Below are 24667 nucleotides of genomic sequence, written 5' to 3' on the forward strand. Positions count from 1 at the left end.
GAGCTTAAAAACAAAAATATACATATTTATCAGGGTTGTTTATTCAAGCAAAAATATTTGGTTTGTATGCTCTTAAGCAGATTGCAATGGAAAAACTTGCTTTAAGAAATAAATGTCTGAAGTAACAGAAATGCCCACAACTTGTATTCTTCCAATAAACCATTTTGTTTCCAACATTTCATTTTAAAAAGTCTGATATTATTGAGTAGCCCAATAACTTTAAAGGGCCTCTCGGGCCACAACTTAATAAAGCAATATTACACAAGCTCTGTTAAACAGAAGCCAATATTGGACCTTTCAGGTTTCTTCTACTTAACCTATTTAGAGATGTTATGACACACCACTGGAGTAGATAGGACTTGTAACCAGGCCTCCTGACTCAGAGGTTATAGACACCACCACTGTGCAACAAGCAGCCGCTTAACAGTTTTTCAAACAGACTAAAATAATAGTTAAAGATCACACAACAGCAGGTTATAGACCAACAGTTTTTACTGGAAGCACATTAGCTTTCGGAGCGGCGCTCCTTCATCAGGTGGTAGTGTCGCTCCATCATGAAGGAGCGTCGCTCTGAAAGCTCGTGCTTCCAATTAAACCTGTTGGACTATAACCTGGTGCTGTGTGATTTTTAACTTTGTACACCCCAGTCCAACACCGGCATCTCCAAATCATGACTAAAATAATAAGTTACATATAAAATATCAACAGTGCAAAACAATGCTACTATTCTGTATTAACTACAACCTGCATTTTCTTAGCACCTCTAATATACTAACATGACTCAAGGTTTTTAAACAGGTAAAATTTGATCATGAAAATAATCTACCTTTCAATCTCAGATGGAGGAAAAACAATGCTATTTCATCAACAGCACTTTTGGCAGTCTTAAAGTAGAAGACATTGTAAGAATTTTTATTAGAATTCAATTCTAAACCTACCAAAAATATATGCGGTTGTGATGTTTGCAGCAGCTCTCATCCACTTCACCTTCCCATCATCATTATTTGGCAGGCTTTTCCATTCTATCACAAATGATGTCGGTTCGGGATTCAGGGGAAACATGCTCCAAGAAACAATCACACAGCTGTTGTTGATCATGGAGGCGTGAAGAGATCGTAGAACCTCTACTGCTGTGATCAAAGATTTTTTTAAATTACAAATGAAAATAATTGTGAATACAAGTTCTTATTAACTAATTATCGAAGTTATCAATATACATGAAAATCTATTTATTAGTTTATGGAATATCACTTGTATTAGATCCTTATTGTGATATGCAAGAAAAACTATTGTCTCAGAGACAACCATCGTCCATTGAACCAACCTTTGCTATTGTCCTTTGGGAAAATTAGTTTAACATTTTTTCTAGATGAACCAATGGAATTGAAAGCAATCACTGTGACACTTCTAATTTCATTATTAAGAAGAAAGCTGTAAGTTGTAACATTTCCAGCATGTTCCAGCCAGGTAATATTTTCTGTTGATTCGTATTTCAACATAAATCCTTTCACACTGCATAAGGCTTCATCTTTTGTCAGAGGCTGCATTGAAAACAAAAATAAATTCTTAATTGCTGTCAAAAAGATTTCAAATTCTTTTTTTTATTTTGACCATTTGTAATTATAATCATACTTACTTAATTAGCTAGTCATCAACCAAGTTGTCCATCCATTAAAATTAAAGGTAAATTATAGTCAAGCAAACTTCCATTACTTGGCTGTGGCAATCTAGATTGCATATTTTTCCAAACAAGTAATGCATTTTAAATTTCCAACAACTTTTTGCTATTTATCTACTTTTCATGCTTGTGTTTCGTCACCATATTGCTGTCTCACAAATGTAAAATGCTGTTTCTGTTAGATATTTTTAAAATGGGTGTCGGAGACATTCAACTTTAAAATGTATTGGAACTCCCCTGTCAGATGCTTTAGAATGAAACAATCTACTTTGAAAGCATTAATAATTAGCTGTAGCACTGAAGGCTAAACCAAATCAGTAGGTAGTCAGTCCATGTGACATTTTGTAAATCCCCACTTTGGAAATAGAACCAGTCTGACTCAAGTTGGGTTACAGCAGAAGCTAATCTCACACCCTTAATGCATTGTCTTAGCTGAGATGTCACCTATTTTTTATAAAACCTTAAGCTATCTCGGGACTGTGACTTGAGAGAAGTCCTGGCATTTACATATTAATCAATCAAAACCTGCATCCCCATTCTAAGTGATTAAAGACTTAACAGCAATCTAGATTTGTTCAATACATTGTATCAGTTGTATGACACTTCGATCTTTCACTATCAATTCTGTGTTCTATGATCTTTCCCCTAACTACCTGATGAAAGAGCAGCACTCCGAAAGCTTGTACTCCCAAATAAACCTATTGGATTATAACCTGGTGTTGTGTGATTTTTAACTTTGTCCACCTAGTCCAATGCCAGCATCTCCATATTATGACTATAGATCAGGGCAGCAGTAGCGGAGATGCACTGGGAGAGGCCCCTACAAAGGCCTAGGACTTTTAGCCTTCGTACATCAAGGGACTGGAAATTGCAACATTCCTTGGACTGTGCACTTTACAAATAATATATATTGTATATCAAGAGTTTTGAAAATATATTAAGGTACCTAACAGTGAAATATGGTGCATCATGATCAATTTTGTATTTACTGACTTCGTTGTAATTTCCAATTTTAAATGTTTTGGCCTTGGCTTGATACCGAGTATATTTTCTGAATATTAAAATTATTACATTCATATAGAGTGCAACATAGTATGTTGGGATCAGTTGAATTTTCTTGAAAATTCTGTAATATTCATGCCAAATGTTCTGTAAATCTGATTTTAAAGTTATTCTGTTTGTGCTTGGAACAAATTAAAAGTGTTGTAATAGTTTGGATTTTCTGAGCAGCAGTGGTGATCATTATTGCAGGACTTGAGAACTCATGGATCTGATTGGAAAGTTGATTATGGAGTTATACATATTAAAAAAAACTAGGTTTAAACATATCTTTGGTAACTATTCAGGTAAGTACCATGGTAATTGTACCAAATGTCTAATTCTAACACAAGAGTTGGAGACCTTGCATAGGGAAAAAGTGAGAACTACAGATGCTGGAGATCAAAGTCAAAAGTGTGGTAGTTGAAAAGCACAAGTCAGGCAGCATCTGAGGAGCAGGAGTAGCTACGTTTTGAGCATAAGCCTTTCATCATTGGCCTCATTCCTAATGAAAGGCTTATGCCCAAAACGTCAATTCTCCTGCTCCTTGGATGCTGCCTGACCTGCTGTGCTTTTCCAGCACAACATGACCTTATATAGGGCCCTAAGGAGCAGAGGAATTGTCCAATGGAACTTAAAACATACTGGGGAATTCCCATGTTGGTCTGTGTGTCAGCACTTCCTTTAGGTCCCAACAGTTATCTTTACTAGTCTGTCTGGTTTCTGATGAACTAAAGAATGGAAAATTTGGCCCAATACATTAACCTAACTTAGTGTGCAAAATTCAGCTTTCCAATTGGAAAAAGTTTCATGGAAATGTGTTAAGTTCTAGCTCCACTTTTGCAAGATCACTTTACTAACAACCTACTGTGAAAATTAATTTGGGTTATCTACTCAATTCTGTAAAAGACCTGTTAACTAAACAGAAAACTGCCCTTTAATAGTTTTCCTTTTCTCAGCCTGACAAATGCATCTGTTGGCTATCACAAAGCTAGGTACCGGGAACTTCTTTAAGGTTCTTCCTGAGTAGTTGTCTCGACTTCTGCAGAATATTGGAGGAAGCACTGGATCTACATTAGATGTATATCAATGACATTGTTGAGGGGACCGAACATATAGTAGACAAATTTTCTGATGACACCAAGGTAGGTCAGAAAGTTGGTTGTCAAGTGTTTACAAAAAGATTTGAGTGGGAAAACATTCAATTGATGGAATATGAAGTGAGTAAAAGTGGACTTGTCCATTTTGAAGGAAGGATAGAAAAGCACCATTCTATTTAAATGGAGAGGAGTTGCAGAACATGGTGGTATGGAGGGATCTAGGAGTCCTGGTATATAAATAACAATTTGTAGATACAGTAAGTCTACTAGTCCAATGGGTGTTTATATTTATAAGAGGAATGGAATATAAAAGCAGGAAATTTTTGTCGGAGCTGGAGTATTGTGTACAGTGTTGGTTTCCTTACTTGAAATATATAATTCCTTTAGAGAAGGTTCATTGACTGAGTGATGAGGAACAGGTAAGGCTTTTAACAACTGGAGTACAGAAGAATGAGAGATGATTTTATTGAAACCAATAAGATCTTGAGGGGATTGTATAGGATAGATACTTAAAGGATGCTTCCACTTATGGGGAGAATAAAAGTAGGGGACCAAGTTTAAGAACAAAAGGTCCCCCTTTTAAGATGGAGAATGTTTTTTCTTTCTCAGCGGACTATTAGAATATGGAATTCTCTTTCCTAGAAAAGAGTGGAGGCTGGGTTTCTATAATTATTCAAGGTTGAGTTTGTTTTTGATACATAGGAAGTAAAGAGTTTCATGGTGCAGACAGGAAACTGAAACTGAGAACACATCCAGATCAGCAGCGATCGTATTGAAAGACAGAACAAATACAAAAGGCTTAATGGCCTACATATATTCCTATGACAAAGTTAAGATGCTCTCTGGGAAGATCCCCAATGAAACTGCCAATAAAAATATCTGGAAACACTACTGGTCTCTTTAAAAAAAGTACACTTGAGAATATGTAAAACATAAGCAAATATCAGTATAGAACACTTGCTTTTTAAAAAGGGTGCCAAAACACTTGCAAGTGAGCTTAAATCTATTTTAACATATGGAGTCCATTTTGGACTTTTGCCACTTCCTTATCTATTTCTTTCAGGCATCAAAGCTAAGACAATAGATAAGATAGGGTCACACCACAGCTTCCTCCAATGAGACAAGAATAAAATAGAATCCAAATGTTATCCAGTGGTGACTGTTGCCCAGTTTATCTGAATTTCTGTGGTGCCCATGGACTAGCCTACTGAATTAACATGCCATCGAGCCATGACACTGCCTACCAACTTCTTACTTCATTTCAATACCATACTTTATTGATCAGCAATATTTCTCCTTACCTTCCATTCTAGTGTGACGTGTGTATCCTTAGTCAAAGGATTCCTGTCTATAAATCTCCAAAAATCAGGCCCTGTTGTTGGTACTAAAGGAGAAAATATTAAAATAGCACTTTCATTTCAAAGTCTTCAGGAATGACAAGTAATTTGCAAAGTATGTTGTGAAATATGGTGATGGAGAATGGGGAAATTTATTGTGCAGAACTGAAAAGGGATGGATAAAGAAAATAAAATAAAAGCTGAAATACTAATAAATCAGTGTCGAAAAAGAAAGACTCACTAATGTTTCAGGTGCATTACTGTTGCAGTGCTGTATTCTCAAGTGCAATTCAGTTGAACAGATAATATGACTAAAAAGCAAGAGGTTTCAGCAGATCTATATATCTATAATATATAACCAGTTCAGATCACAGAGTAATTTCTTCACCTATTCTACATGACTGTCATGCAAGAATATGAACAACAAAACATTTACTTCAGTGGTCAAGCAGTAAATAGCAGTGCTGCAAAGAGACTCTTCCATTTTGTGATACCCAGTACCTAGATAATGCATTATTATCTAAGATACAATGTATGTTAGGCACAGAGTAAAGATTTCTGCCTATTTCAGCAATAGTTCACAATACGGGCGGCACAGTGGCTCAGTGGTTAGCACTGCTGCCTCACAGCACCAGGGTCCTTAGTTTGATTCCAGCCTGTCTGTGTGGAGTTTGCAAATTCTCCCTGTGTCTGCGTGGGTTTCCTCCAGGTGCTCCAGTTTCCTCCCACAATCCAAATATGTGCAGGTCAGGTGAATTGGCCATGCTAAGTTGCCCACAGTATTAGTCAGGGGTAAATATAGGGTAGGGGAATGGGTTTGGGTGGGTTTCTCTTCGGAGGGGCGGTGTGGACTTGTTGGGCCGAAGGGCCTGTTTTCACACTGTAGAGAATCTAATCTAATTTAATCCAATTGCATTTAAAAATGTCATTACTGATTTAGCATAACCTGAAAACGAGTGTTTTTATGTTTTCTTTAAGCGAGAATTGAAACACACTGACTAAAATTGTCTAAAGTTAACTATACGTATAATAAATATAAAAATATCTCCCCTCAATATAATATTTTTTTAAAAATACAGAAGTTTGAAATTAATTGATGGCAAAGTATCAGCAGAGTTACAGACTGCTGGAAAAGTTAATATGTGGTGACATGACTCATTTTGATGACCTATTTGAAAAGTAACTAGTATCTTTGCTTTACGATGAGTCATTTCTAACTGAATAGGATGGCAAGTTTGCAGGTGTTAATTTTGTCCTCCATAATAACAGCAAATATATTGTATACATGCTTGACTACTCAACAATGGAAAATGTTTATATTTGGTTATGTTAAAAACTTGTATTCCATCGTAGAACATCTACAGTAGGCACATTCTTGGACTTTATAATATTAATTATAAAATAGAAATTGAGACAGGCTCTTGCTCATGACTCAGTGGGTAATCTGCCAAATAGTGTTATGGTCAGCAATTGCCCTAAAATGAATTACACTGTTAATTGATTGCAGTTAAATGTGTGGTTAGAAAATTAAGCAAAGTCAAGGAGGAGAATATTAGATGGGACTCCTATTGTTCTACAGACTTCTGTTGAAAAAGCTTAAGAATATTGAATGAGGTCAAGATAGTCATCTTGATTGGGCTTTTTAACAAACACTCAAGTGTTTAAGGTCACACATGAACAAAAACCACTGGGTAAGTCATTCTAGGATTTGCAGAACGTGTAATCGTACCCAAGGAAAATGGGAAGATTCAGAGAAAGAAAGAAAACAAAAATGCAGCTAATAAAAATGTGTAATAACAACGAACACTACTTTTTTATGTGTGGAAAATATAGTTTAAAAGAAGAGTTTAGAATCATTGCATACAATCTGAATGTGCTCGTCGACAACTCTATTTTATGAGAATTTAGTAGTTGCTGACATAATGATAGTGCTAAGAGATTACCTTGGATATCTGCAAGGTTTGTGTACACTAAACTGCTCCATTCACTGTGGTATCCAGGTCCTTCAAATCTCAAACAACGTACCCGAACCACATATGTAACACAAGGATCAGTTACTTCAGTAATGATTGATGTTTTATTGACAGCAAATAAAGTCTGCAAAGAAAAACAAAAATGGTGATCAGTACACAACAAAGCTGAGTACAAAGACATTTCAGCTTTAGGCCCCAGTCTGTGATAAATTAATAAAAGATGCGCCCATAATTGTTAGGTATGGCAACATTGAAAAAAATTCTCCACATCCAAGATTTTAAAAATAGAAAATTCACTCTTATTTGTTTTCCCTATAAGATACTGGGTTTTGATCATTCTGAAAAGTGTTTGAGGTTTGATCTCAGCTCTGTACTGAATTAACTAACTTTACCAGAGTATACCAAGAACATGCTGGAAATGGTTTTGATATCACTGAGACAGAAAAAAATCAATAGCTGTGGGAGTTGGTTGGGAGGGAGCTATGCTCGGTAAGGAAAGAAATAGCAAATAGAGTTTCTTTTCCTAATAAGTTTTGAATAATTGCTCATGGAAGAACCATCAGAATTTATGGTTCCTGTCGCAAAATAACACTGTCTGCACCATTCAGGCTTTCGGAGGATGAATGGCAACTTAACAAAAGGTAAGGTCAATATAGTTGTGCCAACTTTAGGGCTGTTGGCTTATTAAAGGGAGAGAAACTGAACTGCTGGTGGTTTAGCCTGAGGGTTAGCCTCCTTCACGTGAAGGGGAGACCTTCATGGTGACCTCTGCCAGTTTGGGAATTGAACTTCTGCATCATAAACCAGCCATCCAGCCAACTCAACTAACCAATCCATGCTATGTTAATATATCTGACATTTTCTTCAAAAATCACCCAATGATAAGCACATAAATGTGACAGATAAGAATCCATTAAACATTCTTAGGAAAACTAATGTTCTGAAGGCTGCTGAGTTGTTTTATTACAATGTTCATCACCTAACTGTAAAAATACTACTGTTTAAGACTGAAGGTAAACCTTGGATTCATTTGACATTTTCTCCGCACAGACCAAAAGCATTTTTCATATATATCAAAGCACAATGATAAGTGTTATTGGGGATACAACATTTATTCAAATGTAAATACAGGACATTGGTTAGGCCACTGTCGGAATATTGCATGCCATTCTGGTCTCCTTCCTATCAGAAAGATGTTGTGAAACTTGAAAGGGTTCAGAAAAGATTTACAAGGATGTTGCCTGGGTTGGCGGATTTGAGCTATAGGGAGAAGCTGAACAGACTGGGGCTGTTTTCCCTAGAGCGTCAGAGGCTGAGGGGTGACCTTACAGAGGTTTACAAAATTCTGAGGGGCATGGATAGGGTAAATAGGCAAAGTCATTTCCCTGGGGTCAGGGAGTCCAGAACTGGAGGGCATAGGTTTAGGGTGAGAGGTGAAGGATATAAAAGAGACCTATGGGAGGCATTTGGATGGGTATATGAATAGGAAGGGTTTGGAGGGATATAGGCTGGGTGCTGGCAGGTGGGACTAGATTGGGGTGGGATATCTGGTCGACATGGACGGGTTGGACCGAAGGGTCTGTTTCCATGCTATACATCTCTATGACTCCAAAAGTATATACTTAACATGAAAAGTCTATTAGTCATTAAGACTGTTATTGCCATTGATAGATCTATTCAGAGATAGTTTAAATGCATACAACTCATCTCTAACAATGAATATTCTAAGCAACAAGTCTCTGATAAAGAAGAGGAGATAACAACAGGTAAAATTTAAGGAGATTAAAGCTTGTGAATCATCCTGAATCTGCAGAAATAAATGATTAAAATTCAAGAACACAAATTCAAACATACTCATTTACTGGATTAGAAGTCACACAAATGCCACCATTGTGAAAACAAAAGTCAATGTAACACCTTGTGGTTCAATTGGTAGGCCTCCTACCCCTGAGCCAAAAGGCACTGGGGTTCAAAACTTGGAGTCCATGACTTGTAGACCATGGAAGAACTGTTTACAGTATGATTCAACTGTTTGTGATTCAATCTTTCAATATTCCACACATTGTCCAAGGGTAGAAACGAGTGTGAAGATATGTAAAATAAACTATTGTAGGCAGAGTATATTAACAAATTGATGAATATAAATTTCTTTGTATTCAAGTTTATAATTTGGTTTCAAACTTCAAATTGCATAGATTTGGCCTTTCATTCATCACAAGATTTTTGTAGTGATCATCCTGTTTAATACTTGCTTCACATTCCTGCTCTACACTGGTTTCATGTCTCCACAACCAATGTCTCAAAATAACCACTGAAAAATACATATCAAGGTCTCAATTCTCCCACCAACCCTGCAGAGCCCCACACACCAGCCACAGCTGGTGCCATCATCTGGTCTAAATGACTATTAACAGATCCTTGTTCAGGTACATATTATTTTGAACAACCAATTTCAAACTCCTTTCCACTGCCTCTGATATAAACACTCAAGTATTTCAGTTCTTTCCCATTACTTTTTCCCATTTTTTGCAGGATGCATCCTTTACCATGAAACCACCACAATGGATGCCGGCAAATAGAAATCATTTTACGTTTGCCAGATTGCTTTACTATTGAGGTTAACAAGATAGCCAATTCAATATTATTTAAAAGAGACCCCATTGTGGACTATCAGTCAAGGTGAATTGAATCCTTAGACAAAGAACCTGCAACAGAGACAGATAGGAATTATAACATTTTCTATGATTTACTATGGGTAATATAATAGGATCCTCTCCTTAGATTATAAATATATGCTTTTTGTAGAGCCCACATTAAGTGTCAAACTAAATGCATTATGCAATTTAATACTGTTGAGCAAGACCCTATACAGTCTAAGCCTTCAGAAGGCGTCAAAACATATCAGTACACGTATCTGAAAAAGACAGCATTTGCAATAAAGGGGGTTTTATCACCTTTTGAAGGTCCCAGTGCACTTTGGTTTGTCCTGAGCTAGCTGTTTACAGCCTGAAGGGGAACCTTCAAAGAGATGTTATATTGGACATGTTAAGCTGAAAGCATCAAAGTATATCACCCAAAATATACTGAATTAAAAATGGACCTCTTGAACTTCCTGACCCCACATTCAAAAATACATGTGCTACTACCAAACACTGTTACATTTCCCACAACTGCTGCCAAAAATAGGCACGTCTGAATTTCAGAGCATTCTAGAGATAGGTTAAATCTGACATTTAAGGTTAGAGATGTAACTGCTATATGTTACAAAATGAAATGTGTGGGTAGGAATACCTGCAATAAAAGCACTTGTTTCTCAAATAATCAAATGAAAATAAACTACTGAAGTATTGCTATTTGAGTTTGTAACATCATTGGAGTCTTTCAATGAGATTATTTTGTTCTAATCACTTCCATTCATTTAATTTCCTTCTTGTGACTGACAGAAAACTGTCTAACAGTCTCTATACGTCACATAGCAAGGAAATTATGGCAACATTTTTTAAAAATTAAAATTTGTTACCATGAAACATATCCAGAACTTCATCGCATCACAGAGATTCTAGATATAGACTGGACACAAAAATTCTAAAGGTTTACAAAGCAAATGAAGCAATCAACAATCCAGGATTTTGACCCTGTGAGGATCAAGGAACAAAAAACAGGGCAGAATTTTACAGGAGTCCAAGGGACGTGGGCTATGCTGGGATCTGGTGTTGCCTATCTCAACATCAGGAGCATTTTGCTGCATCTTCTATGCTTTTGGTATGTAACAAGGTGGGTTTACTGCTAAGGGGCAAGTTGTCAATTAGGGGATTGTAGCTTGCTAAGTGTGGCACGGTGGCTCAGTGGTTAGCACTGGTGCCTCACAGTGCCAGGTACCCAGGTTCGATTCCAGCCTCAGGCGACTTTCCAAATAAGCAAAATGTCAAGAAATCTCAGCAAGGAAATCAGAGCAGGTACTTGATGACTTCAGCTCATCATTGGTTGTGATATTTGTCCATGTTGCACATCATGGCACGATGTACAGGCCCCAGCTACACACACCCCTCATATATGGACTTTGGCATCCAATATTTATCAACCCCTCATGATTATCGTGACACCTCTCTGATACACTTGCAGGATGTCTATGAAACACAGACCTGCATTCCCAGTTGTACCATCAACAGGGATTGAAAGGCTGCAGCAGGAACACTTTATGCACATGGACTGGCAACTAGCTCACACACTGGACCAGGCAACATCTCAGGGCTGATTGCTTAGAGTTATAGGGCTGCAGAGCATGAAAATTAATCTAGTCCCATTTGCCAGCATTAGGCCCTTATCCCTCTAAACCTTTCATATGCCTTTTAAATGTTGTAATTGTACCAGCCTCTACCACTTCCTCTTGCAGCTCATTCCATATATGCATCACCCTCTGGCATGAAAAAGTTTCCCCTTAAGTCCCTTTTAAATCTTTCACCTCTCACCTTAAACCCGTGCCCTCTAGTTTTAGACTTCACCACTCTGGGGAAAAGAAAAGACCTTGACTATTCACGCTATCCATGTCCGCATGATTTTATAAATTTCTATAAGGTCACCCCTCAGGGAAAATAGTCCCAGCCTATTCAACCTTTGACTATAATTCAAACCTACCAACACTGGCTTCATCTTTGTAAATCTTTTCTGAACCCTTTCAAGTTTCACAACATCCTTCCTACAGCAGGGGAGACTAGAACTGAAGGCAGTATTCCAAAAGTGGCCTAACCAATGTCCTGTATAGCTGCAACATGACCTCCCAACTCCTATATTCAATGCATTGAACAATAAAGGCAAGCATACCAAATGCCGCCTTCACTATCCTATCTACCTGCGACTCCACTTTCAAGGAGCTATGAACTTGCACTCCAAGGTCTCCTTATTCTGCAACATTCCCCAGGACTTTACCATTAAGTGTATAAGTCCTGTCCTGATTTGCTTTCCAAAATGTAGCACCTTACATTTAAGTAAATTAAACTCCATTTGCCACTCCTCAGCCCTTGACCCATCTGATCAAGGTCCCAGTGCACTCTGAGGTAACCTTCTTGGCTGTCCACTACATCTCCAATTTTGGTGTCATCTACCAACATACCAACCACATCCAAATGCTCTCTTAGTGCACATTAAATTTTTGGAGGGTGAGGAATGACAGTTTTCTGCATGACAGCGTGTTACCTCATTCCCAAGTACCAGCAGCTTCTTCAGTAAACACACATCCTGAGCAGCAAGCAGGCAACCAGGCTTGTAGTCTGAGAGAGTGCTCCTCACCAAGGTCCATGGAAATACCTCTCAGTCTAACTGGTAAAAGTCATGGGTTTGAAAGGTTCTGCCAAAGAAATCCAATGTGCTGATAGAGAAGATAGTGAAGGTTTAAGCTGGTGAATGGTGAATGAATCAAGAGGTTATATTCACTTATGAACAAGGAGCAGAAGTAGGTTCTTTAAGCCTGCTCCACCATTCGGTAACATCACAGATCATTTGCTGGTGTTCTAAAATCTACATTCCCCTTTACCCTCAATAATGTTTGAATCTCTTCCCTAACAAGAATCTGTCTACCTCTGACCTAAAATGTTCAATAATCCCAATGTCACCACTTCCTGAGGCAGACAATCTCCAAGTTGCACAACTCTTTGAAAGAAAAAAAATCTCCTCATTCCTGCCCTAAAAGGGTGATTCCTACTTTTAAAACAGTGTTCCCTAATTCTGGACTGACCCACAAGAGGAAATATCTTTTCCACATTGGGAGGAATGGTGGCTCAGTGATTAGTGCTGCTGCTTCACAGTGACTGTCTGTGTGGAGTTTGCACATTCTCCCTGTGCCTGCATGGGTTTCCTCTGGGTGCTCCGGTTTCCTCCCGCAGTCCAAAGATGTGCGGCTAGGTGGATTGGCCATGTTAAGTTGCCCATAGTGTGTAGGGGCATGCAGGCCAGGTGGATTAGCCATGGGGAAAACATCTTTCCTCATAAGGTAACCACCTCATTCCAGGATTGAATCCAGTACATCTCCCTGAACTACCTCAAATATATTTACATCCTTCCTTAAATGAGACCAAAATTGCACTGTGTTCAAGATAAGATCTCATCAATACTCTATATGTCTGAAGCATAATCCCCTTACTTTCATATCTAATTTTCATAATGAAGGATAACATCCCATTAGCTTTCTCAATTATTTACCCTAGCTGCACACTAACATTTAACATACACTAGAATACCAAGATCCCATGGCACTTTGAAATTCTGCACTCATTCTTGATTTAAATGTTACTATGCTTTGAACTGAGGAAGGATCACCGGACCAGAAATGTTAACTCTGATTTCTCTTCACAGATGTAGCCAGACCTGTCGAGCTTTTCCAGCAACATCAGTTTTTTGTGGTATGGCTCCAACCTGTGAAGTCTTTCCTCTGAATACCATGAGCGCAGTTTTTCTTGGGTTCCTTTATGTTACAGTTGGTCAAATGCTCCCATCATGTCAAGGATGGGAGCTCTTTCTCAGCTCTTTCGTCAATGTTTTAACCAAGACTGTAATGACCCTAGCTGAATTCAAACTAAGCATTGTTGAGCATGTTATTGTTGTATAGCTGCTGTTCGTTAGAGCTTTCATTACTTTGCTGTTAACCTGCACTGATGGGCAGCAATTGACTGGGTCAATTATGTCCTGCTTTTTATGGACAGGACAGAGCTGAGCAATTTGGCAGGTTGATGCTCTGACTGTAGCTACAGGGTGTGTCGTTCTGCAGCATCCATCTTAAGTACTACAATCAGAATGCTGCCAGGTCCATAGCCTTTACAGCATCCACATGGAGAGAATCAATTTGGCTGAATACTGACATCCATGAGGATGGAGAGCTCAGAAGGAGCATGATGAAGGGCTTTTGCCCGAAACATCGATTTTCCTCTCCTCGGATGCTGCCTGAATTGCTGTGCTTTTCCAGCACCACTCTAATCTAGATACTTGTGAACCCTCCTCTCAGGTTAGTTGGTTAATTTTACACCACCACCACCATGGTAGCATTTGACTAAGTGCAGCACCAAGGATCTAAACCGATGTCAATGTGACCGGATTACAGAACATTGATTTGATCTATTGTTGTGGGACTGCCCGATTTTATCGAATCCTGTTTCCAGTGTTTGGCTCATAGTAGTCCTGTAGGCAGCGTCACCAAGTGACATCACAGCTTTAGGTTTTCCTATTTCGCTCCATGCATGCTCTCCTGCACTCTCCATTGAATCATGGTTCATTCTAAATAGTAAAGGTAGAGTAGAAGATATGCCAGGTCATAAGGTTACAGATTATGGTTGAAAAGAATTCTGCTGTTGTTGATGTTCTACAACTCCTCATGGATGTCCAGTTTTGAGTTGCTGTGGATATATTTTACTTATCATAGCAGTAGTGCTACACAACACAATAAAGAGCATCTTCATTAAGATGGGACTTCATCTCCACAAGGAGTATGCAGAGACCACTCCTACTTATATTATTATATGCATTTATAAGAGGTAGATGACAGAGGACAAGGATCAAGTTTTTTCCTTTTTTTTGGTTCTCTTGCCTTCAGTTGCAGGTCCAGTCTAGCAGCTATGTCCTTCAGGGTTAGGCCAGTTGCATCAGTCATGATACTTATTGGGGCTACTTCATTGATAATTCATATGTTTTAGAAATCAAATGTTAGGCTTAATAATTAAACTATTAGTCATAGATGATTGAGAGCATCTACTGGAGAAATCAATCAGTAAGCACGAGTTAACTATAGTTAAAAACTAACTAGTGTTTATCTTACAAGTCAGAAACGATAATGACAATCTTGAAAAAAGAATGAACTTGTAATGAGACCATGCACTCTGACTGTAAGGCTGTATTAGAAGTATAAATTATTCATTTGTTTTACTGAATCAAGGAGTTATGCTAAATATAAAACAATTAAATTGCATTTCTGTCTGACCATTTCTTTTGTCTGACATCAAACCATGTTGCCATAGAGATACTGATTCAGGGTGGAACCTGCTTAGAAGGTTCTTTTGTTTAATTTATGTGTCTCTGTTGCTGGCAGTTGTAAATCAGTTCAGATGTGAACAGACAGGGCAGTAACAGATTTGGTCTTGTGTAGATTGCAATTCACTGAATTAGGAGAGCCAAAACAAATAGATGTTCGTTAGTCAAGTCTGTACTTCACAAGGAGAAAGAATACTATCTTTATCATGCACCATGTGGAATATAAATGAGGGCTCTATCTCGGTTTGGATTTCATTAGGAAAAGCAGCTGCATGAGTTGCATAGCTTAAAGCTACACTGGCACTCACTGACTCTTGAGGGAGAAAGAATCCAAAAGTCAATGTGAAACTTGGACAGGGTGAAAGGATCTGCCAGGATCTAGGAATTAACCATAGGACCAGTCACAAATGCAAAGAATGCTGGTGAAACTCAACAGGATTGCCAGCATCTGTGAGGAGAGCATAGGAGTTGAGGTTTTGAAAATCAGAAATTGCTGGAAAAACTCAGTAGGTCAGGCAGCAGCTGTGGAGAGAAAGTAGAGTTAACATTTGCTGTGCCAGAAAGACCAGTAAATGGAGGAATGCCACTATTATAGGGAGAACAGGAAGAGCCATTGGCAAATATAAACATTAGCTAAATATGTAAGATGTGGGACAACAGGTAAGATACATGGATTGTGAAATCAGGTAGAGGTATGGAAGACCAGAAAACACAGTATAAATTCTGAAAATGGACCTGGAAGTGAACAAAATAGGAAAATATCAGACTTATAAAAGGAATTCTGATCTCAGGAAGAGGAGATCTTGTAGTAGTAGTTGTCAAGAACAAGTAGAGCTAATAGTTTGACAAGAAAACAAGAATTATGGAACAAGTTGGCAATGTCAAAAGAAGTAGATTGAAAGGTTCTAGAGGATTCAAACAAATTAAGTGATAAGTTATTAAAAGATGCCAAACAAAATAAATGGGAGAGCTGGAGAGAACTTGAAATAGAGGTGCAGAAAGCCTTTTCAAAAAAATTGACAGGCACAGAAAAAAATGCCTCCTGATGGGACATATGACCATAGGAGCAGAAATTAGGCCATTCAGTCCATCAAATCTGCTTCGCCATATAATCATGGCTGATAAATTTCTCAACCCCATTCTCCTACTTTCTCCCCATAAGCCTTGATCTCCTTGATACTCAAGAACCTATTTATTTCAGTCTTAAATATACTCAATGACCTGACCTTCACAGCCTTCTCTGGCACTGAATTCCATAGATACACCACTCTCTGGCTGAAGAAGTTTCTCCTTATCTCCATTCTGAAAGGTCTTCCCTTTACTCTAAGGCTGTGCCATCGGGTCCTGGTCTCTCCCATCAATGGAAACATCTTCCCAACATTTACTCTGTCCAGGCCATTCAGTAATCTGTATGTTTCAATTAGATCTCCTGCCTCAGTCTTCTAAACTCCATCAACTATAGATCCAGAGTCCTCAAACATTCTTCATATGAGAGAATCTAGACTAAAACTCCCAAGTTTCTTTGCACTTCAGGTTTCTGAATTTTCTCCAGATTTAGAAAATAGTTCATGCGTCTATTCTTCCTAACAAAATGTATGACCTCACGCTTTCCCATGTTGTACTCCATCTGCCATTTTTTTGCTCACACTCCTAACCTGTCCAAATCCTTCTGCAGCCGCCCCACCTCCTCGATGCTACCTGTTCCTCTACCTATCTTTGTATGAGATGAAGTCAGATTGGCGCCTTTGGGTTTTGAAGAGAACCTCACTGTTCGAGATGTTAGAATGGATTCTGCTACTGCAGGAAAGGTTATCCAATGATCAATTTTATCTCTTTAGCAACATACTTGTGGAAAAGTACATCAATCAATATAAAATTACATTATTGCGGGATGATAATCATTGAAGGAAAGTATTTTTGGAACCACCTAAAGAAGGACATGACATACAGAAGAAGAACTAAACAAATGGGTTAAATGATGCAGCAAGGGTTTGGTATTTCTCAGCTGAATCCATTGTGCTGAAAGTAGGCTGCATTCAGGTTAAAGCAGACTCAGCAATATTGTGCAATTATCACAAAGAGAAAACGACAGGCATCATTATGATGCACATTAATGATATTATGTGGGAAGATTCTTCAGAATTTGAGTGATGTGTGACAGATAAAGTAAAAAGGGAAATTATGATGGGGAGTCAGGAGTGGGGCAAGAGGGCTGACCTTTAAATACATAGGATTGAAAATTAAGCATGACTATCTAGGAGTCACTTTGGATCAATAGTCTTACTTGAAAAATGTTAATTACCTTCCAATAAATTGGGCCAGGTCCTCACAGAAAGATGATGATGCATCCAGGTAAGAATCAGAGCCATTAAGAAGTTTGATTCAATAGTTTAACAAGTTGGGCACTCAGACTAGACCTGATTCCAATTATGATGTATTGGAATGAGAACTGTGATGAAACATGCAATTGCTGCTGGAGCAAGTCTTGACAGCAAATGAAATATTAAAACCAGTTAAATCCAGGCACTGATAGACTCACATTTTTGAGTTGGGCAATGCTCTGTTATTATTAGTGGGAAAGAGGAATAAATGTTGTCTGTAGCTGGGAAGCCAAGAAAATAAAACAAAAGGTAATTAAAAGTATATTACTTGGTGAAACAGTCGCACTGTTGGAAACTATAGATACTGGGATGATTCATCAAATATTCTAATGAGCATGCTATACAACTGGGCAATCTGAGGGAAAAAGTGAGGACTGCAGATGCTGGAGATCAGAGCTGAAAAATGTATTGCTGGAAAAGCGCAGCAGGTCAGGCAGCATCCAAGGAGCAGGAGAATCGATGTTTCGGGCAAAAGCCCTTCTTCAGGAATCCTGATTTTTCAACTGGGCAATCTGAGACAAGTTTTTCTCATAAAACATTATGTGATATCTGTTCTTGCTCGGGTAATATATATTTACCCAAATGTGTTGCTGACAAACAGCTGAAGATTGACCTTGCTTGCATAAGGGAAATGTTTGAAATAAAAGAATTTTCTGAAATAAAGTGAGTTGACACAGTTCAGCAGTTGTCAGATTGTTTCACAAAAATGGTGGAAATTATTGGAAATCTTCAAAGATGGGCACCTGGTGGTATGGGGAGCAATAAGAACATTGAAAAAGAAATAATTTTTATTAACGCACTTTCAGATTAAACATGTTATCTTTTCGGTTTAAATGAAAATGAGAATATGGAAGTTTAATTATTTTATACAAAAATTTAAAAATATTTTGCTCGTGATCAGCTGTACTATCAGGGAAGAAACAGTGTATGCAAAAAAACGTATATTGTTTAATTTTCAAAATCTTCAAAAACTTTGTTTAAAAAGAGAATTTGTTAATATAACTATTAACTAACTGATTGGACTAACTGATTAATTAATTATCTAGTTTGACATAAAGGAGAACAGGAGAGACTATTGTGAGGAAAGAGCTGTAAGACAGCACAGTTAATGAACTCTTTTCACAAAGAAAAGCTTCTTGGTTTGCGTCTCACCAATTGGCAGAAATTTGAATTGACAAGCAATCCTACACAGTGCAGTACTGCTGCACCAAAGTGACAGGCCAGATTGAAAAAAGATACTTGAGGTTTGACCACAGTCAGATTCCTAATGTATTTCTCCAAGTTGTTACGACTTAAATATTTTCAAAGGTAAAGATGGAATGTTCCAAAGCATTCTTCCACACTATCTAATGAAAAGGATGCATGTAAATGGCATTTATATGGAACTAACATTACATCCTCTTTCCTCTTGCTCATGCCACTCTGAAACACTATTTTATAAGGTTGGTACAAGTTACTATTTCTCCTGCATTCCCTGCTTTGCTCGACATTTCCTAATGGCTAATGTTGCTGAGATCATGCATATGTCTGTGTGTGAGGGAGACAGGAGGGTGAAGCAGATTTTCAACGATAATCTTCACTTCAGTACTTCGGGGATTTGACAGGTACTTCAAAATGTTGTACAGTTTAGTGCAAGCTTTGTAAACTTCTGGTAGATCATCCTACCTTCCAGTTACCTTCCATTTCATTCTCGGCGTACTGGATTTCAAACTGAAGTTTGTATGGTGGCAGGCGCGGCTTCTCCCAGCTTATATTGAGACGCCCTTCATTTTGGGTGATTTCTGCATCAACATTAAATGGTGCCCAAGGTTTCACTATCAGTAGGAAAAGAAAGAAAGTAACATCAATGGTGTTGTAGTACTTTCAAAACTTGAGGTTTGCATTAGATAAATCGTTCGGCAGTCCATGCACAGATGTCTGCCTCTGTTGTTTCTATTTGCAAATGACGTCCAAGACTCTCAAATGGATTCTCAGCGTGAGTTCTGTTTTGACAGGTAGAAGTTGAGTTTTCTCTGTGATTGATTTACAGCTTTATGAGTTTATATTAAGTTATACTTTTCTTCTGAATTGTCAATGTTGGATGTTTATTGCACAAGGTAAAGAAATATGAGTTGTGGGAATGCTTCTGATCTTCATACAGTGAATTTGTCTGATTGACAATGTTATTGGGTTGGAGAAAGAACAGTTTTTAATCAAATCATATTTCTGAATGAGTGGTTATCCCTCATCATTCCAAGACATGCCAATGTTAATATTGGCTCATTGGTTCCGTACACATTGCATACAGAGAGCTTGGTCATGGATGTGGCATGCCGTGGTAATAGAGGAGGAACTGAACGGGGTTTCTGTGGCAACATGCGGGATTCGAGGATGGTGTGTTGCCTTCCTGGTGCCAGGATTAAGGACATCGCAGATAGAGTGCAGGAAATCCTCAAGGGCGAAGGTGAAGAGCCAGAGGTGGTGGTACATGTCGGCATGAGCTTGAGGCTCATTTGGAAATTGGCAGTTGCGATGTTGTGGAGATAACAGAGGCGTGGCTTCGAGTGGACAGGGCCTGGGAAATGAATATTCAAGGCTATACGTGCTATTGTAAGGACAGACTGACGGGCAGAGGGGGTGGGGTGGCCATGTTGGTAAGGAATGATATTCAGTCCCTTGCACGGGAGGACCTAGAATCAGGGGATGTAGAGTCAGTATGGATAGAGGTGAGAAATTCTAAGGGTAGAAAGACCCCCTTGGGAGTTATCTACATGCCCCCAAACAGTAGGCTAGATGTAGGGTGTAATTTGAATAAAGAGCTGAAATTGGCCTGTCGCAAAGATATTACTACAGTTGTTATGGGGGATTTCAGCATGCAGGTAGACTGGGAGAATCAGGATGGTATGGGACCTCAAGAAAGGGAGTTTGTAGAGTGTCGCCGAGATGGATTCTTAGAACAACTGGTGCTGGGCCTACCAGGGAGAAGGCAATTCTGGATCTGGTGTTGTGCAACTAACTGGATTTGATCAGGGACCTCGAAGTGAAGGAGCCATTAGGAGGTAGTGACCACAATACAATAAGCTTTAATCTGCAATTTGAAAGGGAGAGGGTACAATCAGTAGTGACAATATTTCAGTTGAATAAAGGGAACTATGGAGCTATGAGGGAGGAGCTGGCCAAAGTTCAAAATGGTGCAATACCTTAGCAGGGATGACAGTGGAGGAACAATGGCAGGTATTTCTGGGTATAATGCAGAAGATGCAGGATCAGTTCATTCCAAAAAGGAAGAAAGATCCTAAGAGGAGGCAGGGGTGGCCGTGGCTGATGAGGCAAGTTAAGAAACATATAAAGTCAAAAGAGAAAAAGTATAACATAGCAAAGATAAGTGGGAAATCGGAGGACTGGGAAGCTTTTAAAGAACAACAGAGGATAACTAAGAAGGAATACGCAGAGAAAAAATGAGGTACGAAGGTAAACTAGCCAAAAATATAAAGGAAGATAGTAAAAGCTTTTTTAGATATGTGAAAGGAAAAAAAATGGTTAAGACTAAAATTGGGCCCTTGAAGACAGAAACGGTTGAATATATTACGGGGAACAAAGAAATGGCAGAAGAGTTGAATTGGTACTTCAGATCTGTGTTCACTGGGGAAGACACAAGCAATCTCCCAGAGGTAATAGTGGCTGAAGAACCTGAATTGATGGGAATTTATATTTGTGTTGAAAAATGTGGTGCTGGATAAACACAGCAGGCCAGGCAGCATCCGAGGAGCAGGAGAATCTTCAGGAAGGGCTTCTTCGGCTTATGCTCCTCCTGTGTTTTTCAAGCACCACATTTTTCAACTCTGGTACTCCAGCATCTTCGGTCCTCACTTTCTCCCAGGGAATTTATATTTGCCAGGAAATGGTGTTGGAGAGACTGTTAGGTCTGAAGGCTGATAAGTCCCCCAGGGCCTGATGGTCTACATCCCAGGGTAGAAATTGTGGATGCATTGGTGATCATTTTCCAATGTTCTATAGATTCAGGATCAGTTCCTGCGGATTGGAGGGTGGCTAATGTTGTCCCATTTTATAAGAAAGGAGGGAGATAGAAAGCAGGGAATTATAGACCAGTTAGTCTGACCTCAGTGGTGGGTAAGATGCTGGAGTCAATTATAAAGAATGAAATTACGACACATCTAGATAGCAGTAACAGGATAGGTCAGAGTCAGCATAGATTTATGAAGGGGAAATCATGCTTGACTAATCTTCTGGAATTTTTTGATGATGTAACTCTGAAGATGGACAAGGGAGATCCAGTGGATGTAGTGTACCTGGACGTTCAGATAAAGTCCCACATAGGAGGTTAGTGAGCAAAATTAGGGCGCATGGTATTGGTGGCAAAATACTGACTTAGACTGAAAATTGGTTGGCTGACAGGAAACAAAGAGTAGTGATAAACGGCTCCCTTTCGGAATGGCAGGCGGTGATCAGTGGGGTACCGCAGGGATCAGTGCTGGGACCCCAGCTTTTTACAACATACATTAATGATATAGATGATGGTATTAAAGATAACATCAGCAAATTTGCTGATGATACAAAGCTGGGTGGCAGGGTGAAATGTGAGGAGGATGCTAGGAGATTACAGGGTGAACTGGACAGGCTAGCTGAGTGGACAAATGCATGGCAGATGCAGTTTAATGTGGATAAATGTGTGGTTATCCACTTTGGTGGCAAGAACAGGAAGGCAGATTACTACCTAAATGGAGTCAAGTTAGGTAAAGGGGCAGTACAACAAGATCTAGGTGTTCTTGTACATCAGTCAATGAAAGCAAGCATGCAGGTACAGCAGGCAGTGAAGAAAGCTAATAGCATGCTGGCCTTTATATCAAGAGGAATTGAGTATAGAAGCAAAGATGTTCTCCTGCAGCTGTACAGGGCCCTGGTGAGACCACACCTGGAGTACTGTGTGCAGTTTTGGTCTCCAAATTTGAGGAAAGACATTCTGGCTATTGAGGGAGTGCAGCGTAGGTTCACGAGGTCCATTCCCGGAATGGCGGGACTATCTTACGTTGAAAGATTAGAGCGACTGGGCTTGTATACCCTTGAGTTTAGAAGGCTGAGAGGGGATCTGATTGAGACGTATAAGATTATTAAAGGACTGGACACTCTGGAGGCAGGAAGCGTGTTTCCGCTGATGGGTGAGTCCCGAACCAGAGGACACAGTTTAAAAATAAGGGGTAGGCCATTTAGAACAGAATTGAGGAGAAACTTCTTCACCCAGATAGTGATGGGTGTATGGAATGCTCTGCCCCAGAAGGCTGTGGAGGCCAAGTCTCTGGATACTTTCAAGAAAGAGTTGGATAGAGCTCTTAAAGATAGTGAAATCAAGGGTTATGGGGATAAAGCAGGAACAGGATACTGATTGAGGATGATCAGCCATGATCATAATGAATGGTGGTGCTGGCTCGAAGGGCAGAATGGCCTACTCCTGCACCTGTTGTCTATTGTCTATTGGGTTGTGTGGAAATGACCTGGGGGTGCATGGAGATGATATGGAATGTGAAGGAGAGAGTGGAGGGTATGTAAGGGGTGCAGACTGGAAGGCCCTACAGATTTTGAAACAACTGTGATGAGGTTCCAGAGAACAGAGGCCGGCCAGCTCTGTTAAGCATTCACCTACTCACCTTGTCGCTTCTAATCTACTTCTGCGATTGACAGAAATTTCCTAACTTCAGCTACTTACCTCAATTACAGAAATCTGACCCAATGAGTTACTTGCAGTTCTCAATCTTTATGATGTCACTAAACTGGAAGGGTTCTACATAAAGGAAAGGACTGCCCCTGTAATACCACATACTCCACAAAGTAAAGTAACAAGGTTCAATGAAAGGCACCAATAAATCCAGAGCTATTAATGGGTCAATACAAAAGAATACATTGCTTCATTAAACCTCTTGAAATAATACTGTCTATATATTGTCATTCAGAAGGCTATTAAATAATATAAATTGAAGCTTCAATTAAAACCAAAGTCATGCACATGCTAGAGATTTGAAATAAAAACAGAAAGTGTTGTAGAAACTCAGCAGGTCTAGAACCATTTGTGGAGCAAAAAACAGAGTTAATGTTTTGAATCGAATATTACTTCTTCAGAACACAAATAATTGATACTTGCTTCACTTTGAGAATAGAAATTATAATATGTCCCTTTATTAATCTCAAGAGTAGAACTGTAATACAAATGGCTTAGACTTTTACTAGAGACCAATAAAGCTTGACTCACCTACATCCATAGGAATTACACAGGTTGGTGGAGATTTGAATGTTGTTTCTTGATGGTTAAATTCTAACCACATCACATGGCCAAAGGTGAGATTGATGGGCTTTATATGACATTCATAAAATTCATTAATCACCAGAGGGCATTCTTTAATATCAACATTTTCATCTTCAACTTGTAGGTTATCACACCAAGACCCTTTCCTTTTAAGAAAAGAAGAATCATAGACAACATGGACATTGTCTTAATCAAGTCAAATTATACATCAAATAATAATAGCAAAATGTTGAACTCGTTTTACAGGTCTGCTAGATTCAGTTCAGACCTTATGCAATACCTTTACTAACTGAGCAATCAGAAGTTATTCACCCCCCCCCTCCCCCAACCACCCCCAAAAAAGATAAGTATAAATTATCCTTACATGTAATACTTTAGTTTGTAGTTGCTGACTGTGCCTGTTTTCAATGTTCTTGGGAGCCATCTACAGATCATTGTTTCCATTGCACCATTAGTCTCACATGAGATGTTACTTTTCATATCTAATTACAAATATCAAAATTATGAGAAATGTAGTAAAAGCATCTTTGTACACGGGAAAAAACAGGAAGCTAATATTTTGATTTAAAACTGGTAATATCAGATAAAATAAAGTTAAATGTATAAAGATAATCTGAAGCACTTATCTAGACACATTAATTATAATTACTTTCATATGAATTTTTGAACATCCTTAAAAATATTATAGGTAGACCAGACAATTTCATAAAATTATATTGTATATACTCAAAAACCAGCTCCAAATAGTTAAATATTATAGTTATTCAATATGTAAATCTATTCAGAAAAGGACATTCAATTAGCGCGTTTTGAGTAGATTTACAGCTCAGGTTGAGGTTCTGGATGTAGGTT

General features: G+C 38.7%; 1 protein-coding gene across 2 annotated transcripts in view; it reads right to left on the bottom strand.

The window, feature by feature from the left end:
- The window catches only part of lepr (leptin receptor), a 126581-nt gene that overhangs the window by 38100 nt on the left and 63814 nt on the right, over positions 1-24667 (bottom strand). Inside the window, exons 9-15 of one of the 2 annotated variants that reach the window (XM_043699432.2) lie at positions 24180-24297; positions 23762-23961; positions 19186-19334; positions 7097-7250; positions 5118-5200; positions 1325-1541; positions 939-1127 (exon numbers count right to left, since the gene is read on the bottom strand). In XM_043699432.2, the coding sequence (XP_043555367.2) occupies positions 939-1127; positions 1325-1541; positions 5118-5200; positions 7097-7250; positions 19186-19334; positions 23762-23961; positions 24180-24297 (1110 nt within the window). Of the gene's footprint in view, positions 1-938; positions 1131-1324; positions 1542-5117; positions 5201-7096; positions 7251-19185; positions 19335-23761; positions 23962-24179; positions 24298-24667 lie in introns of both variants that reach the window. The other variant, XM_043699431.2, reaches the window with a different exon arrangement.

Source organism: Chiloscyllium plagiosum, unplaced genomic scaffold, assembly GCF_037043375.1.
Source record: "Chiloscyllium plagiosum isolate Xiang-an unplaced genomic scaffold, Cpla_swu_hap1 HiC_scaffold_9, whole genome shotgun sequence".
Classification (NCBI taxonomy): domain Eukaryota; kingdom Metazoa; phylum Chordata; class Chondrichthyes; order Orectolobiformes; family Hemiscylliidae; genus Chiloscyllium; species Chiloscyllium plagiosum.